Here is a 16,517-nt window from a genome sequence, read left to right on the forward strand (position 1 = left end):
CTTGACAGCTGTTTCTTTAGAGTTGTCAGTGACGCAACTGGGAGGACTGGACATCCCACAATGCACCGCGGTCAAACGAGTTTCTTCTTCATCAACACATGGCCAGTGCCTGCAAATATTTATCTTGTTTAACTTCAACCTAACGGCATTTTTAGGCGTTTGTCTATTTTAATTCCTCTGCCAAATGAAAGTTAAAGTCCTCTCGAGGAACCCGGACGATTATGTCCGGGAGACCAAACTAGATATTCAGCGTGGTAAGTGATAAACTTTAAACACGGATAGGTTGAAGCCATATCGCTACTAACGATAGTAATGCTAGTCAGTTTCCTCAGTAAACACCAGTCACAGGTTAGTTAAATAAGACTAGTTCAACTATTTATTTTACAAGTCCGTGCATTGTGACTAAAACAGACAAAGTCACTGTCTCTGGAGAGACTGACGTCTATAAACTTTGATTTAAATTTCCATGTATCAGCTAACAGCTAAAACATTAGCATCAATGTTAATGAATGTAAATTGTAGTATATTTGCAGCTCCAGTAGGTCATATGAGATAAATTAAACGACTACGAAGTAAATGTGACATGTATATGAATTACTATAATGACATATCACTGTAATGACAGGTTAGTTTAATCCAATGAGTATTATACATCTGTATTTTCAACTGAGGCTAGCACTCAAACAATGCTAAACATAAAATCCACTGTGTATTCTTAAGCCATATTGAAGCTGTGTGGATATATTTTTACTCTAGGTGGCTCTATTGTTCTTCGATGCTGCCTCTGCTGTGACCTGCTTACATCTTTTAAGAAATGAATATCATCATATATTCAGAGCAACCATCTTGCCTCCTCATTTAATCTATAGCTGCATGGGTGACATTATTGCCCCCCTTTATTCACTAAAAACACAGCCAAGATTCCATTAGTTCCACAAGCCTTTAAGTATCTAAACAGTTAATGCTCTAGCACTTTATCCCATGCACTCTGGCCACTCTGTCCTGGTCTTAAAAATGTTCAGCTGGTCTGGTCTGTCCCCCTCCCTCTAGTATTTGTATGGGCATACGAATGAGTACATCTGTTTTGTCTACGTATGTGTATAGATGATATTCTTGTATGCGTATTAGTGACTTTGTGATAGTGTGATAAACTGCCTTTATGATTATGCTGCAAACCAGTTTGCCCATGGGGACAAATAAAAGTATCTATCTGTGAGAACAAAATGTCCTTAAGCAGTGACCACTCTCCTTTTCAGTTCCTAGGAACTATGACCCAGCACTCCATCCGTTTGAGGTGACTAGAGAGTACACCCGGGCTCTGAATGCCACTAAGCTTGAGAGGGTGTTTGCCAAGCCGTTCCTGGCCTCTCTAGATGGACATAGAGATGGGGTAAACTGCATGGCCAAGCACACCAAGAGCCTCTCCACCCTGCTCTCTGGCTCCTGCGACGGAGAGGTAACCATCTGCCAAAGCAAGTGACACTGTACACACAATACTACTAAGTGTTTAGCTCATTCATGACATTGTTTTGTTTGATTCATAGGTTAAAGTGTGGAATCTAACCAAACATGAATGTGTCCGCACACTCCAAGCACATGAAGGTTTTGTCCGTGGAATGGTTGTCCGCCATTGTGGATCATCCTTCTTCACGGTGATGACTGCCTTTCAACATCTGAATAGAGTTTACTGAATTATTTGTCTTTCATTATTAGCTGACCTCTAATGCAGCTTGTGTTTTATATCTCGGCTCATGACTGTAACAGGTCGGTGATGACAAAACAATAAAGCAATGGAAAATGGAGGCACCAGGCTATGGAGAGGAAGAGGAGCCACTCAACACTATTCTAGGCAAGGTGAGATCAGTTGGCATTTGCTGTAGTATTATTATTAAAGACAGTTGTGGTAACATCATGATAATGGAAAAAGGTGATTGTGACATCAAAGGGTCAGTGAAATATGTTTTGATTATAGTAAAAATGATTTTTTGTTTTTTTTTTTAAGACCGTTTTTACAGGACTAGACCATCACCAGAGTGAGGCTGTGTTTGCAACATGTGGCCAGCAGGTGGACATCTGGGACGAGCAGAGGAGCAGTCCAATCCGCTCTTTCACGTGGGGCGTAGACAGCTTCAGCACTGTCCGCTTCAACCCTGTGGAAGTAAGACACCATGTATCCACTACACTCAGACATGCCTCCTTCTGACACAGAGTGAAGATGTTTAACAATTTGTCCATGTCCAGACTCACATTATGTTGTTAATGACAGACTCACTTCAATCTGCCACTCTGCTGATATCTTTAAAGTTAATGGTTTATTTTCTTTCCACAGACTGAACTTCTTGCAAGCTGTGCCTCTGACAGAAGTATAGTACTGTATGACATGAGAGAATCAGCACCACTTAAAAAGGTAGGGTCTGCTATTCATGTGGTACTAATGATGTCAGAAATATTGACTGATACATATAGATTATCAGTATTTGAAAAATTTTCAATACTCATTTTTGGCAGTGTTGATATACTGGTACCAGCTGCACTTTTTCATAATGTTAATGTTTACTACAGTTATTCTGCGATCCTCTGCCACTAACCAAGAAAAGAAAAGTTGTTGTTGTCGTGTCATATCCTTGTTGTATTTATCTCTATTGAAAAAGTGTCAGTTTTTCCTGATTGCATTGAAAATGGTATTGAATTTTGCTATTCTTTAAGGTTATGTATTGAAGGTTAGAAATGTACCTTTCTGTCTCCCCATTTCTTTACAATGACATGATATGATTAATATTTGTGTTTTCATTTTCTTCTATAGGTCATTATGACAATGAGGAGCAACACAGTATGCTGGAACCCTATGGAAGCCTATTACTTCACATGTTCAAATGAAGACTACAAGTGAGTTGAGGATGTTTAAGATTGTTACAGAGTTACTAACATGCTTATAGTATTGATGTTTGCATGAAAGGAGGTCTCCTGTTTACGTGCTAAGGAGTTCACACTACATTTGTTGATTGATTGCTCTTACCAAAAGTATTTTCCAGTGGAAAAACATTTAGTTTTATTACAAAGTAACAGGTTATTCAGCAGCTTGGTCGTAAACAAAATATTCTGCCCTCTCCACAGCTTGGCAAATAGATTCTGTTACCAAAAAGGTTCCCTTTCTGAAGCACAACTCAGATTTTATAAGTTGATGCCATTTCACCAAAACAAAATTCCTAAAATCTCTTATGTCTTCATAGATAGGGCAATTAAACGAAAAATAACCTCATTCTCATTTTCACCTACAAATGTGAAGTCTAGCTTTGCACCATTAATAGATTTTCAAAACAGATAGGCAATTCATGCACAGTCCCATGCTTGTTTTACTGATGTGCTTTCCCGTAAACCTAAGTTTACTAGTGGGGCTAACTTTGTTTCTTTGTCCCATCAGCCTCTACACATATGACATGAGGTACCTGGACCGGCCAATCACAGTGCACATGGACCATGTGTCTGCAGTGCTGGATGTTGACTATTCTCCAACTGGGAAGGAGTTTGTGTCTGCCAGTTTTGACAAAACCATTCGCATCTTCCCCAAGGACGGTGGCCACAGCAGGTTAGTATGACCCGAACCACCAGTTTAAAATGATTACCAGTGTCATTGTATTGTATATTACCTGTGAGTCTATTACTATTTCATAATTAGTCTCATAATTCCCTCATCTCAAAGTCAGTGTTTTTTTTTTTTTAATGGGTTTTTGGTTAGATGCTTGAAATTTGAGGTTTTTATGCATCTTCAAAAAGGCTGTTGCTAACAAGCAGCTAAATGAGACTACAGAACTTACTGAAAAACGTCATCCCTGGAGCACTCTACTGGCTAGCAGAGCTGATATTGGTTGTTCATTGGCAAAACTAATGCCACTAATTAATGACGTAATGGTCCAGAACAAATAGCCATAGTTGTGTGACATGAAACTGTGTAGCATCACGCATGGGCAAGTTGGACTGCTACATAAATAGATCATTTTGTGTTTGAATGCAGTTTAAACTTGACTGAAAGCAGAAATAGGGTACTTTTCAGCCAGTATAGACCTTCATTACAGCACACATTGTGACTCATTATATTTGGTATAATACGCACGTTACTAATAACTTTAATAATCATCTCAATAAATCAAGCATTCCATTGACATTAGCCAGTTCTAGTGCCCTGCTGTTTCACATCTGGCTCACTGCAATGGCTCCCTAGGACACTTAGGCTGAATCCAAATGTCCAGACTTCACCGCACTTGCAGACTTGCGGGCATTGCGGGCACGTTCCCGGGAAGTCAGGGAGTGCAGAGGGCTTTCTAAATCCACAATTTGACCAGTCCACAAGGTGCCTCAAGTGGACTTTCACAGACTTCCAGAGAGTCCGCTTGGGGTGACTGATTAATAACCCACAATTCATTGCCATACATACATGATGTTGTGGTTTTTCAATTGCTGAAAAAATGTATGAATGTGTAAAATACATATTGATAGTCAGGCCTATTAAAATGTTACTTGAACTGTGTAGGCTAGAGATAATATTCAACCACACCATGATACAGAAATATGTTAAAGTATAGGCTGTAAAGAGAATGAAAATTAATTTTATTATTGTGGCCTATCACACTGCGCAGTGTAATAGGCAAAAAAATTGGCAGAAAAACAGCAAAAGAAGGTTTCTAATGTCAGTAATACCCAATTTATTTAGTTATAGTCCTGTCATTTACAAACATTTCTGTTTTTGAAAATGTGTAGCCTATTAGGCTATATAGAGATGTATTAATACATTTTTGTTCAGTCACAAAAAAAGGGTATATATAAGATTTACATCTTGTTGTCTGCAGGGACAGATGAGTTCAGCACTATTCATCAATTTATGTGATATATATATATGAATATGACAGCAGTGATAGTTGACTGTTTTCACAGCAATGAGTAAAACAATCTTGAGGGCTGATTATCAGCCGCTTGCAGTCACTGCCCTCGCAGACTTAATGTGATGACAGTAAATATGTCACACTACGTGAAACTGAAGTCTGTGAGGGCTCAGTCCCCAAGTCCAGAGGGTGGACATTTGGATTCAGCCTATATGAAATTGAGCCATCGTTATTGTTTTTAGTTCCACCGTGCTTTCAGCCTATTTTCACTCCCAACTTTTCAAATACTGGCGCTTTGTCAGTAGTCATCGGCGTCAGAGACGAATGCACAGAGGCACCCTTCTCAGGGGTATGTTACGCACCGGGCGGCAGCAGTTTGTAACACTGTCGGCAACTACCGTAGTGTAAAGAGCAAGAAAGTCCATAGGGCAGGAGGGAGGGGAGGTGAATGGGTCAAACAAACTCCAGACTTTCACCCGGGAGTCCACTGTTTGCGTCCAGTGTAAATTTAAAGACAAACCATGATGTTTGTTTCTAACCCTAACTATGTGCTTTTGTTGCCTAAACCTCAGGAAATAAACCTATAAATTAAGTGTTTTTTCTACATTGCAAGTTCATTTAAAAAAAAGACGGTATGCATGTAACAGGCAGAAACTGTACATTTCCTCTGAAAACGGAAGTGTATTTTGAAAAGACACAAAGTATGTAACAAGCATAAATTGACACATCATCCCTGAACATCCAAAACTGATGCAGGAGGGTACCTAGCACAACCTATTTAGACATGTAGGTCCACTGACAAAGCGGCGATATTTGACAAGTAGAGATGAGAGTGTGTTGGTGCTTTTGAAGTTCTATGACGACTCAAAACATCTGCTGTTAAAAAAGGTCTCTTATGACTATTTTCTGTAAGCAAAGGAGTAAATAGTGTGATGTTATACAATCTTTGAACCCGTCGGCTAGCGGTCTGATGACAGTAAGCCTCTCTGGGCAATGGCTAATGTTTTTGGAGATCCATTGTAGCCAGCGGATATCTGAGCCTAGACTTTCTGTTCTGTGCGCTGGTCATTTTGGCTAATCTCTCTAAACGTATATCTGCATATGAAAGCAGATTGTTTTTTAAAAGGCTAATAAGAGCTAATCAAGCTTGATTGGTCAATACTTGTTAGACTCCACATGGACTACAAGCAGGAAACCAGAACGCTTGCATTACCAAAATCTTGTCCTGTTGCCTACAGATTCTGGATTCATATGCAGATTTTGGTTTATAAAGAATAAGTGTTATACAAGCACAAAGTGGATGGATATGTCTGTTTTCTATCTTGTATTAGAAAACAGACGTGTTGCCTTATTTATTTATCTTTTTTTTTTCCTCTTTTAAATTCAGGGAAGTCTACCACACCAAACGCATGCAGCATGTCATCTGCATAAAGTGGTCATCAGACAACAAATACATCCTGAGTGGTTCTGATGAAATGAACATCCGACTCTGGAAGGCCAACGCAGCTGAGAAGCTAGGGGTGGTGAGTCCTGCCTTGTCTTCTCTGTATCATTCCTGCTTTCGCTTATATTTTCAGCGTCAATTGTTCTTTATATTTAAGGCAGTTTTCAGCTTATTGGCTGTTTCTTGGTGAGCAGTAAGCTGGGGTCTGTGTACCAATCAACAGCGGTATTTTCCTCAGTTGTCAGACGCACTGCATACTGTATCTGCCTCCAGTGTATTACCTGATCTTGTTTTATGAGTTAGCTGCATTCTTCGACACAGCCATGGCAACGAGCCCACCTCGGCAGGGCAAGAGTGGGTGACTATGCCAACAGCAACGGCACTACTGTTGCCAAAAGCCCTGATGGATGCTGACTTAGGGTAGAATCACTCTCAATAAGTACAATGTACCAATTGGCACAGTGGCTCTTGTGGCAGGTGGAAGTCCAAAAAACTCAAAAGCTTGTGCAGTTGTTGGACAAATCACCAACAACAGCTTCAACTAAAAGACTTTCTTTTTCCAGACAACTCTCTGCAGGCTCATAATATCTTGTTAAGTGAGTACCACATGTATTCAGATAATACAGGCTTTGTTTGCAGAAATTACAGCCTTAATGTTATGTTATGCTCAACTGTCAAATAAAGCTCCTGTAAAATGCTGGGAAGTGTTCCAATGCCCCAAATCCCAGTTATGGCTGAATAATAAAGATCAATGCCATCTCATGTGCCATCTCCAACAGCTATCTTTCATTCCTAATCGGATTCACTCTTGCTTATTCTCTTAATGCAGCTTCAGAGTGGAAAATTGGCCCGCTTTTGGCACTTGTTTTACTGTCACTGTGTAGGAGAAGATTTATTCGCAAGCTTTGCACTTAAAGAGATCAGACAAGGGCTGCTCCTATCAGCAGTTTAAATCGGCCAATCACTTAAAGCGGGCCACTCTGAACATAATGAAGCATTAACAATCAAGTTGTACTGAAGGGGTCTTTAATTATCAAGAAATGCTGAATCAAGGATTTGTCTGTCGAGATCAGGACTTCTCTACCAGCTGCTGCACATCATGTGTTTTTTTGACTCATAACTTTGCACTCAGTGACCTTTGACTCCAGTGTAAATTAGACCCTTTGTATTTTAGGCCAAGACCTAAAACATGTTGAATCAATCAGTCCCTATTTCTTTTCAATCAGGTAAAATGTATTTCCTCTGCTCTGGAAACCCTTACTCATCACTTTTCATCGATCTAAGGTTGGAAATCCAACTGAATCATTTTGAAACGTTTGGATTGATTGTCATTGATGAGATGTGTTACTGTTTGACTTGTCTGCTCCATTGATCAGATAAAGAGGTGCCACTCTTGAACTATATTAAGGTATTTACAGTCTAATGAAAGAGATGTGGCATAATTAAGGGATAATTGTGGATTATTATGAATTTGGTCATATTTTAGGTTTGTCCATCATTTCTGTTAGTTATGATAGCATTGCACTTACAAAATCGATTGCGGGCATCAGAGAACACGGTGACATCGCTTAAAAGAGATCAGAAAGGGTAACAACCTGTCTACACAAACCATGGTGTGAAAGCAGTGAAGAAACACGTACTTTAGTCCTCCATCAGTGTTCAGCCACAGTACTGCTGTGTGGTCACCCGTGTCAGAACCCAATACTCAGTCAATGTAGTTACACATGTAAAACAGGGGAAAATAGACTGGAAGCCTAAAAAGACACTTACGTGTGAGTGAAACTCGAGCCATTACACAGCCGGTGTAGACAGCTGTATTGATTTAAAAAAAAGAAGTGTATCTGTTGCTCGGACATCTGTGAGCTGGGTGAGTGGAATGTGGCTGAAACATCTCCTGTGGATGGAGCACAAGAAACACAAGCAGTCAGGCTATCATAAAGGGTAACTTGGGTATTTTTTAACCTGGACCCAAATTTTCCATGTTCTTGTGTCCAAGTGGCTAATATGCACACCAGATTTTAAAATTGGTTCAGTATGGAGTGAGTGGGCTGCAGCTGGCAGCCACAATACAGCCTGCAATGTAACCACTCAGGGCAATATGCACCTTCAATTTACATCCACTAAAAGTGTGTGTTTTTGCCACTGACAGGCACTGATTGTTATTAGAAGTGTCTGACAACATTATGCAACAGATTCTATTTAACTGAACAGTGATTTTAGCGTGTATGGAGCCAGCACATTTTATATCTAACTGGGTGAATTAAGAGTTTATTTTAACCAAACCAGATTTGGTGATTATTGGAACAGTGGAAAGATGAACCAAAACATAATTGTTTCTGTTGACTTTGAATGAAGTCTGTTTTACAATGATAAAATTACTGCTTATTTAAATGGAGTCTAATAGCTTTGGTGATAGTGATTTTGGGGTTGTTTCTGTTCAAACAAAAAGGATCTTACTCTTTAACTAAAAGGTCCATCTCTGTAGGGTTCCTTTACATAATGTTGACAGAACTTTTTAATAACAATCTGATCCTCTCAGTGGCAAAACGAGCACTTTTAGTGGATGTAAACTGAAGGTGCACAAATGCCACGAGTGGTTTTATTGTGGCCTGTTTTGCAGCTGGTGGCTGCAGCCCTCTAGATCAATACAAGACCAATTTCAAAATTTGCTGTTCCCATTAGACAAAGGCACATAAACATAGAAAAAGAGGGTCCATGCTAAATAAATAGCAAAGTTACCTTTTAAAAGACTACTTTGCTCATTTATCATTTCTCTTGTTACTCTGTTAGTCACACATGTAAGACAGTTAAAGAAAAGGGTCAAAGTAAATGTAGTACAACCAGAGATGTTGCCTTTTCTCATCCAGATATTCTCCGTCCTTGTCTAAACATGGTGCCTACATTAATCCAACAATGCAACCACTGACAGTTTGGTTTGAGACTCAGGTATGTTGTTCTTCTCTAACTCCTACCCTTCAGATGTTTACATTTTCAAACCTGTAGACCTCAGAACCAACCAACCAACGTTGCCTCACTGATGGGCACAATCAGTGGCGTTACCCTTTAGATGTTTTAAACAAACCTGCAGGTTAACTAAACTTATTTAAATGAGAAAATAATCACAAACTGCAAACTCAGCTTTGATTTACTTTAGTTGCTGTAGTTTTACAGTTTTCTTTATCAAAACTGATGATTAAAACATTGTGAGTGTGCTTACATTTTGTTTTAGCTCCAAAAAAAGTGGTTAAGGTAATATGGCAAAACAGCTGGATTCTTTCTAACCTGTGTTCCCAGATCTCAGCAATTACTCTGTTGAATTAGTGTTATCATTGCTGATAGAATACCTAATATCTCTGCCACTGGTAAAAGAACAGCAAAATGATTTTGATCTAATGTACGTTTACAGTAAAAGTGGCAGTGACACCTCTTCTCAATCTGTGCCATTCTGTTTGTTGCTGCATTTTTAGCTCACAGCAGTGCCTGTCGTCTGTCAAGTCTGCGTCTGCTTTCTTTGGACGGCTGTGTCTACAAGCTATTTTAATTTTCATCCGCACCCGAACTGCTTTTAGAACATCTTGATTATTGTTTTTGGGATTTTCTAGCATGGGTAGGAGTTTTTGGCATCCCTGCAGTAGACTGTGTACATCTTGGTTTTTTTTTTTTTTTTTTTACCACGTCTAACAGAGCTTCAGTCGAATTACAGATAGTTTTTGCACCTTGCTATAGCCAGGTCAACTTTTGGATAGAAAATATGACAAAGTGGTTTCAGCTGATCAGTCTCAGCAATAAAATTTCTGTGATTTTTGCAGAGTTTCCATGTTGCTCCTTTCTAATAGCTGTCTCCACTCACAGCAGTAATGCCTCTGTTGTATTTTCACACCCACTGAGTCCCATGTTTATTTGACTGTCTTTGCTAAAAAAGTAAAGATCATGCGAGCCCCACTAGCCAAACAAAATCCAAGGGAAGCATCATCCTCTGCTGCCTCACAGTCATGTTGTTGATTTCATACAAATCGTGTTTAGCAAGCTAACCATGTGTGTATCCAGGCGGAATTAGTTTAGTCCAACAGGATCAGCATCTAACAGCTCTTCTCCAACAAATTGAATCTGAGACAAATCATTGCTTTTAATTAAAATAAAAGCCTTGGAGGAGGGCAGCCTGAGCCAAGATGAGTCCGAGTAGCCGGTGGTTTTTATGAGACAGACGGAGAGGGAGGGATGTTGTTGAGCTGGTGTCTTCACTTTTTAACAGACATTGATTCCGTTTTGAATGAGCAGGTTGTCAAGCTGAAGTTACTGCTTACTGTACTGGCCAACGCTTTATGATGTAAGACAGCATACCGCAACTGTCAGTAATTAACAAAATACCACCTGAGCTGAATGGAAACGACATCCTGTGGTCAGCATCAAACTCATTACCGTCTACTGGAAATTCTCATTACTGGAATCAAGGCATTTAGCAAAACACCTCAGATGTCACTTCTCTCACCATGGGAACCCAAGATGCTATAAGTGACATAATTCACGTTCTCTCAATAGGTATAAATACAACGTTACAAGTTAAATGCCTGTAACAAGGTCTCTGACTCATCTCCAGAGGGAGTTTCAGAAATGCAGAGTTAGCACGGGTCATCCTCTGTTGCTGGCACTGATCTCCAGCAGAAAGACACAGTCCTCACTAAATAAAACAAGACCTGTGTTGCTTAAAGGACATCCTGTAGTCAAATAAATTTTGACTGGTGTCTCTCAGAAACGTTTTGGGGAAATAAGCTTATTTGCTTTCTTGCCGAGAGTCAGGTGACAAGATTGATACCACTCTCATGTTCGTCCGTTCAATATGAGGCTATTGCCAGCAGTCGGTTAGCTTAGCTTAGCACAAGCCTGACTCTATTTTAAAGTAACAATCTGCCTACTAGCATTTTTCAAGATGTGGGCAGACACTGTTTGGCTTAAACCTAATTTTTAACCCCAAATTAGTCTCTCCAGAATAAATTTACAGTCCAGCCAAATTTTTCTTCAATCAGTTTTCATTTGATGTGCGGTTTGAGGGAGGTCACGCACTTTGAGCATGATTGCTGTCAAACGATCCATTTTAAACTGTAGTTAGATTGTTTTAATATTATTGGGGTTGTATTTTTACATGTTCTGGCTAAAACATGTCTTGGCTGAGACTGCTCTGATATAATATTGAACTTCCCCACAGAACAGACAGACCAGATTGCCAGCATCTTCCAGCCATCTGCGGCTCTATACATAAATGTTTTTCTTCTTAACTTTCCTTTTATAGTACAGTTGCACAAAGTAACGCTGCCTTTCTCTCTTTTTGTTTGTTGTTGAGGATGGGTTTGGCTTGTTTCATTTAACTTTACTGGAACTGTCACTGGACAAACCCAACTGGGGGCTCCAGGGTTAAATTCAGTGTTAGCACCAGTCAATTGATCCTTACAGTGTGAGTTATTAAAACATAGTATGAGTTAACACGACGTTTAAGATCTATAAAATTGCACTTGTAACTTGTTGGGGCGACCTCTAGCTCACCTGGTAGAGTGTGCGCCCCACATAAGCTGAGTCTTTGCAATGGCCTGGGATTGATTGTGATCAGTGACCCTTTGCTGTGTGTCACCCCCTCTATCTCCCACCTTTTCCACTATGTGGCTGTCCTATCAATAAAGGCAAAAATACCCAAAAAATATTCTGTAAATATTTAACTTGTTTGTTTAATCCATACAAAAACTGAACTACTATTTCATGGCCTCACAGTCACTTTGCCATAGCCATGTACACCTCCTCAAAAACTGTAATTTCACCATCGCCTCAGCATCCCATTTCCCTACCAGCAGCCATGTTGTTTTCTTTTATTGATAACCTTGACAGTTCCCTAAACTAAACCCAGTAGTTGACAAAATAATGTCACCACATGGTCTGTTTGGTGCTCCGGAGCTATTTATCACATCACATGGTTTTCATCGGAAGATAGAGTTTGCCCAATTGTCATGGAATTGGTAAAGACAAGTTTGAATCTTGGCTTGTAAGCCAACATGGATGAGAAGTATTGAAAGTTCTGAGATTCCAAACTTAATGTGCTGATGAAGATCATGTGATATGAACAAAAGATTCAGAATACCCACCAAATAGATGTAACATTATTTTGTCAACTGCTGCTTCCAAGGCCAGTGATAAACATTGTATAGTATAGAGGACTTAATAGAAATTTAGGCTGTTAGAACACATTTATGGAGTCGAATACTGATCAAATATTGGAAGAAATTAATACCGCTTGAATGCTAAAATTACTATTTGAATGGGTTTTTTTTCTATTTATTAATGTGTTGGCTAAAGTAAGCAAATCTTGGCCTGTAAGTGTAATTACTACTTAGCCACAAAGCTATCACCTGTTGGAAGTAGAGTGCTTTTCCTGTAGGCTGACACGGAAGTTAGCGTTGCTCTGGTTTCCTCGTCAAAAAACCTAATGAGATTTTTCTATTGGATTTTGGATTATTGCGGAAAATAAGCTCTCTGGCAAACAAACATTTACTATACTTAAATGTTTTGTTCAGCAAAATAACTTACAAATGAACACCACTTTCATGATTATTGAAGCCTAAATATAATCACCACATGTAAATAAATTTCTTTTAGGCTATAAACAAACTACACCTCAGTCACATGACCTCACGTCACCAGACTGTAAAGCTGTGTTTGGCGCGGCGTGGTGTGACAATGTCTGTAGTGTCATTCAGCCACTTCTTAGTAACCGCCAAAATACGTAGAAGCTTTTAAGTTCACAAGTGGGGTATTTACTGACATATTTTATGTCGTAGTACAAAACATCAAAGTCTCCTAAGCTGGTGTTAACTAGCCTGAGTGTCAGACTGAAGCTCCCAGAACCTTCAGTCTGACATTGCCTCCATTGAAGGTGGTTTACAAGGGGGAGGGAATTTGATTTTTCCCTAACCAATCAGTAGAGATCAACAACTCACCCAGAATCTGACGTCATTAGTATCCATGCCTCGGGGGTGCCGAAAACAAGTGAGCATTGCCCGTTTAAAATGTCTCCATTGTCGTGCACGCCCAGCTGCATCACCGTTAATCCAGTTTAGCAGCTTCCTTAATTTGGTCCTCCATTAACGCGAGTAGTTGCGAAATACCTCGATAGCATCGCTAATGTGGTCTGTAGGATCTGTAGCGGTCGCCATTGTTGCTATCCTCACCAGTTACCTACCGGCGTTCAGCTTGACTTCAGCGTGGCTCTGATTGGCTAATTGCTAGACCCGCCCCCACCCCCAGCATTCATTGGTCTGTCCATCGTTTGGACGAGATAAATCGCAAATTCATTGCAGTATGCCAGACCAGAGATGCAAGCCTCGTCAGTTGAGTGGGCGGGGTCTATGATCTGGAACCAGGCTAGGTGTTAACTACAGACCTAATTTCAGGCATCTAACCAGGATTCATTCCTGGCGGACTCTATTCCAAATGTGCACTGGTAATGTTGAAATGCCCTCTGTTGGACAGAACGTGTAACAACCACATGCTGGTGGTAGCATTTGCTGTGCATAAGCTGGTGTATAAAGTGCATTGGTACAGAAGATATGCCTAAGTCTCTACAATTTAGCATTTAAAATTGTGATATACATGAAATATTAAAATTATTAAGGAATAAAATTTAAATGGGATCATAGAGGAAGACTGACAGCTCAACCAAGACTCAGTTCCCTTTCAAATGTGTCTTAAGTTATTCCAGTGAGCCAGCACGCATCACACCAGGACCTACTTTAAATGGAATTCAGCTGTCATTATTGTTTTTAAATACACCTGTGCTTTTCCTACTATGATATGTCAAAATGTCTGCTGCACAAAGGATCTATCTTCTCTCATCTTTCCCCTTCTCTCTTTTCATTTTTAATTCGCCTTTATCTGACCAACTCCTCCTCCCTTGTGTCGTGCAGATGGCCCCCAGAGAGAGGGAGGCTGCTAACTACAATCAGAAGCTGAAGGAGAAGTTCCAGCACCATCCGCAGATCAGACGCATCTCTCGTCATCGACACCTACCCAAGAACATCTACCACCAGACCAAGGAGCTGAGGATTATGAAAGAGGCTCGCCGTAGGAAGTATGTGTTCTTTATTCTTTGCCTTTTCTTTTGGAAAAGGAGTTGCTTATTTATCTATGGGAATGATATGACACACCCTTACTGCACATGTGGAGGTGATGGTGACTTGGGCTGTTGCCAGGGTCTGTCTGACCCTATGCAGTCACACCAGCCTAATGGAAAATTTCTCTGATGGGACTGCCCCCTATGACATGGTCTCAGTAGCCCTTACATACTCATTTACAGCTTGTATGGTGGATTGATTGTCCCAGTTTGCCCCGCCGTCCTGTGATTCATAGCTCAGACTGCGTCTCTTTTTTTCCTAATTACTGGCGGTATTGTGACACGTCAGCCATGTGTTTGGACTGTGAATGATTTACTATCCATGCTTTATGCATTATTTTCAAGGTACATTAGTGTAGTCTGTGACGTAGGTGTTAGGTCAACAGTCCTCCTGCTCTCTGTTTGCTCATCTTTCTCTCCATCCTCTCCTGAATATTCTCACCAGCAGATTGGGTTATTCACAGCTCTTCCTCTTTTGTTTTTCAGGGAGAGGAATGTCCGCAAGCACAGCAAGCCTGGAACTGTTCCTGTGGTGACTGAGAAGGAGAAGCATGTTGTGACTGTGGTCAAATAGGCAGAGCAGGAGGAGAGAACAGGAGACCAAGTGGCTCCATCAAGAGATGAGGTGGAGCCCAAGATCACACCTACATGGGACATGCTCAGACTACTCTCACTTAAGAACTGGGGGAAAAAAAAGTTTTAGTTTGTCAGTGTGGGAAGGACAAGTGACCAGTTCTGCATCGTTTGAAGTACAAGGACACAGACTGTTAATACATACAAACATTAAATCTTGTTGAGCATTATTTCTGCCAAGAAGGCAAAGCTCAGCTGTACTTTTCACTGTGCCGTTGTTGCAGGAATACCTTACACACAGTACTATTTTTCCTGTATTTGAGTGACTAATGACACATTTTTCCTTGAGCAAGTGTGTATTTTTTATCACAAGATCCACGACAATTTTGGAAGTTAAGAACAGAATAAATTAATCCAATATTTAAAGATTGTTGCATGATTTGGTACCTTCTTGCAACATGTTTTCAGTGTGGTTTCACATGATACAGTTTTTCTATGAATGATGTGCAAGAGTTGTGCTATAGTTGATTATTAAAACTACCACAGGTGGCATATAACTTTAAGTATGCTTCGAATAACTTGTCATCCAACAGCTTTGAGAGGGGGAAGTGTTCTGTTTGGATTGGCCACACTCAAAGGCCTGTGGAAAAGCCTGCTGTCATAGCCTCATCCTGACTGTATCCATGTTCGCTCTTTAAGAAGTCTGTCTCTTTTGAATGTCTTTATGGATGTCAATATTGCACACATTAGGACAGTCTTTCCATGATCCAGCTTCTCTGAGAGTGAAGTTTAAATCCCTTCTTTGTTTCTACTACACACCCGAGCAATCGCTCTGTAAAGTGTCTGTGATTTCCATATGTTTTAGTAAGTTCCAAAAATTGTCAATGTCTGAAAATCGGACAAATCTTTCCTTTAAAGCACATTCGTGCCTTTAGAAAAATTAGAAATTGTTGTATATCAACAGAAGTGACCATTTAAAGTTTACTTTTAGCCATTGTACTGGACATGCTACCAAAATCTTTCCATGGTGCCCCTCAGTTTTGAACCAACACTCTTATTTGCTGATGTATATTAATAATAAACTTCTAAACTAAGCTTTTGTTGTGAAAAAACAAAACATTAAGAAATCATGATCTGAATCATTCAGAATTCAGAGTCAACACTAAGTTCCTTCTTGTTTGACTTGTTGCAGCAGCTCACTGTAATGGTACTAATTTACTTAAACAGCCCTAATAAGGTAGAGACTATCCTCTTAATGTTAGCCTTCAAAGCCTATCAACACTGCGGCCTAAGAGAGAGAGAGGGCTGTATTTGGGAACCGGTTGGTGATGAAGAGGAAGGACCTTTAAGTCAGGGATCAGAACTGAGAAATGTGTATAGGTTTTTAGTCACCTGGTAAATGTGTGCCACAGGAAAGGGTTTGCAAAGAGGTTGAGACAAATATGATGGTGGGATTAAAGACTGAGGCATC

The 16,517-nt window shown here is 40.0% G+C and overlaps 1 protein-coding gene across 1 annotated transcript; it reads left to right on the top strand.

Moving 5' to 3' along the window:
• The first annotated feature begins 65 nt into the window (after positions 1 to 65).
• dcaf13 (ddb1 and cul4 associated factor 13) lies at positions 66 to 16,139 on the top strand. The gene is made up of 11 exons (XM_033639919.2): positions 66 to 254; positions 1,257 to 1,456; positions 1,545 to 1,652; positions 1,765 to 1,854; positions 2,003 to 2,158; positions 2,330 to 2,407; positions 2,804 to 2,886; positions 3,422 to 3,586; positions 6,265 to 6,400; positions 14,268 to 14,431; positions 14,960 to 16,139. Exons 1-11 carry the CDS (start codon positions 185 to 187, stop codon positions 15,045 to 15,047), a joined length of 1,338 nt encoding a protein of 445 aa, XP_033495810.1. The 5' UTR covers positions 66 to 184; the 3' UTR covers positions 15,048 to 16,139.
• Positions 16,140 to 16,517: the final 378 nt, after the last annotated feature.

Source organism: Epinephelus lanceolatus, chromosome 10, assembly GCF_041903045.1.
Source record: "Epinephelus lanceolatus isolate andai-2023 chromosome 10, ASM4190304v1, whole genome shotgun sequence".
NCBI lineage: Eukaryota > Metazoa > Chordata > Actinopteri > Perciformes > Serranidae > Epinephelus > Epinephelus lanceolatus.

Excerpts from the sequence above, each read along its gene's own strand:
- dcaf13 (XM_033639919.2), top strand. The coding sequence starts at position 185 with ATGAAAGTTAAAGTCCTCTCGAGGAACCCGGACGATTATGTCCGGGAG. Across the intron at positions 2,159-2,329 it reads TCCGCTTCAACCCTGTGGAA|ACTGAACTTCTTGCAAGCTG; the intron begins GTAAGACACCAT and ends TTCTTTCCACAG. Across the intron at positions 3,587-6,264 it reads AAGGACGGTGGCCACAGCAG|GGAAGTCTACCACACCAAAC; the intron begins GTTAGTATGACC and ends TTTTAAATTCAG.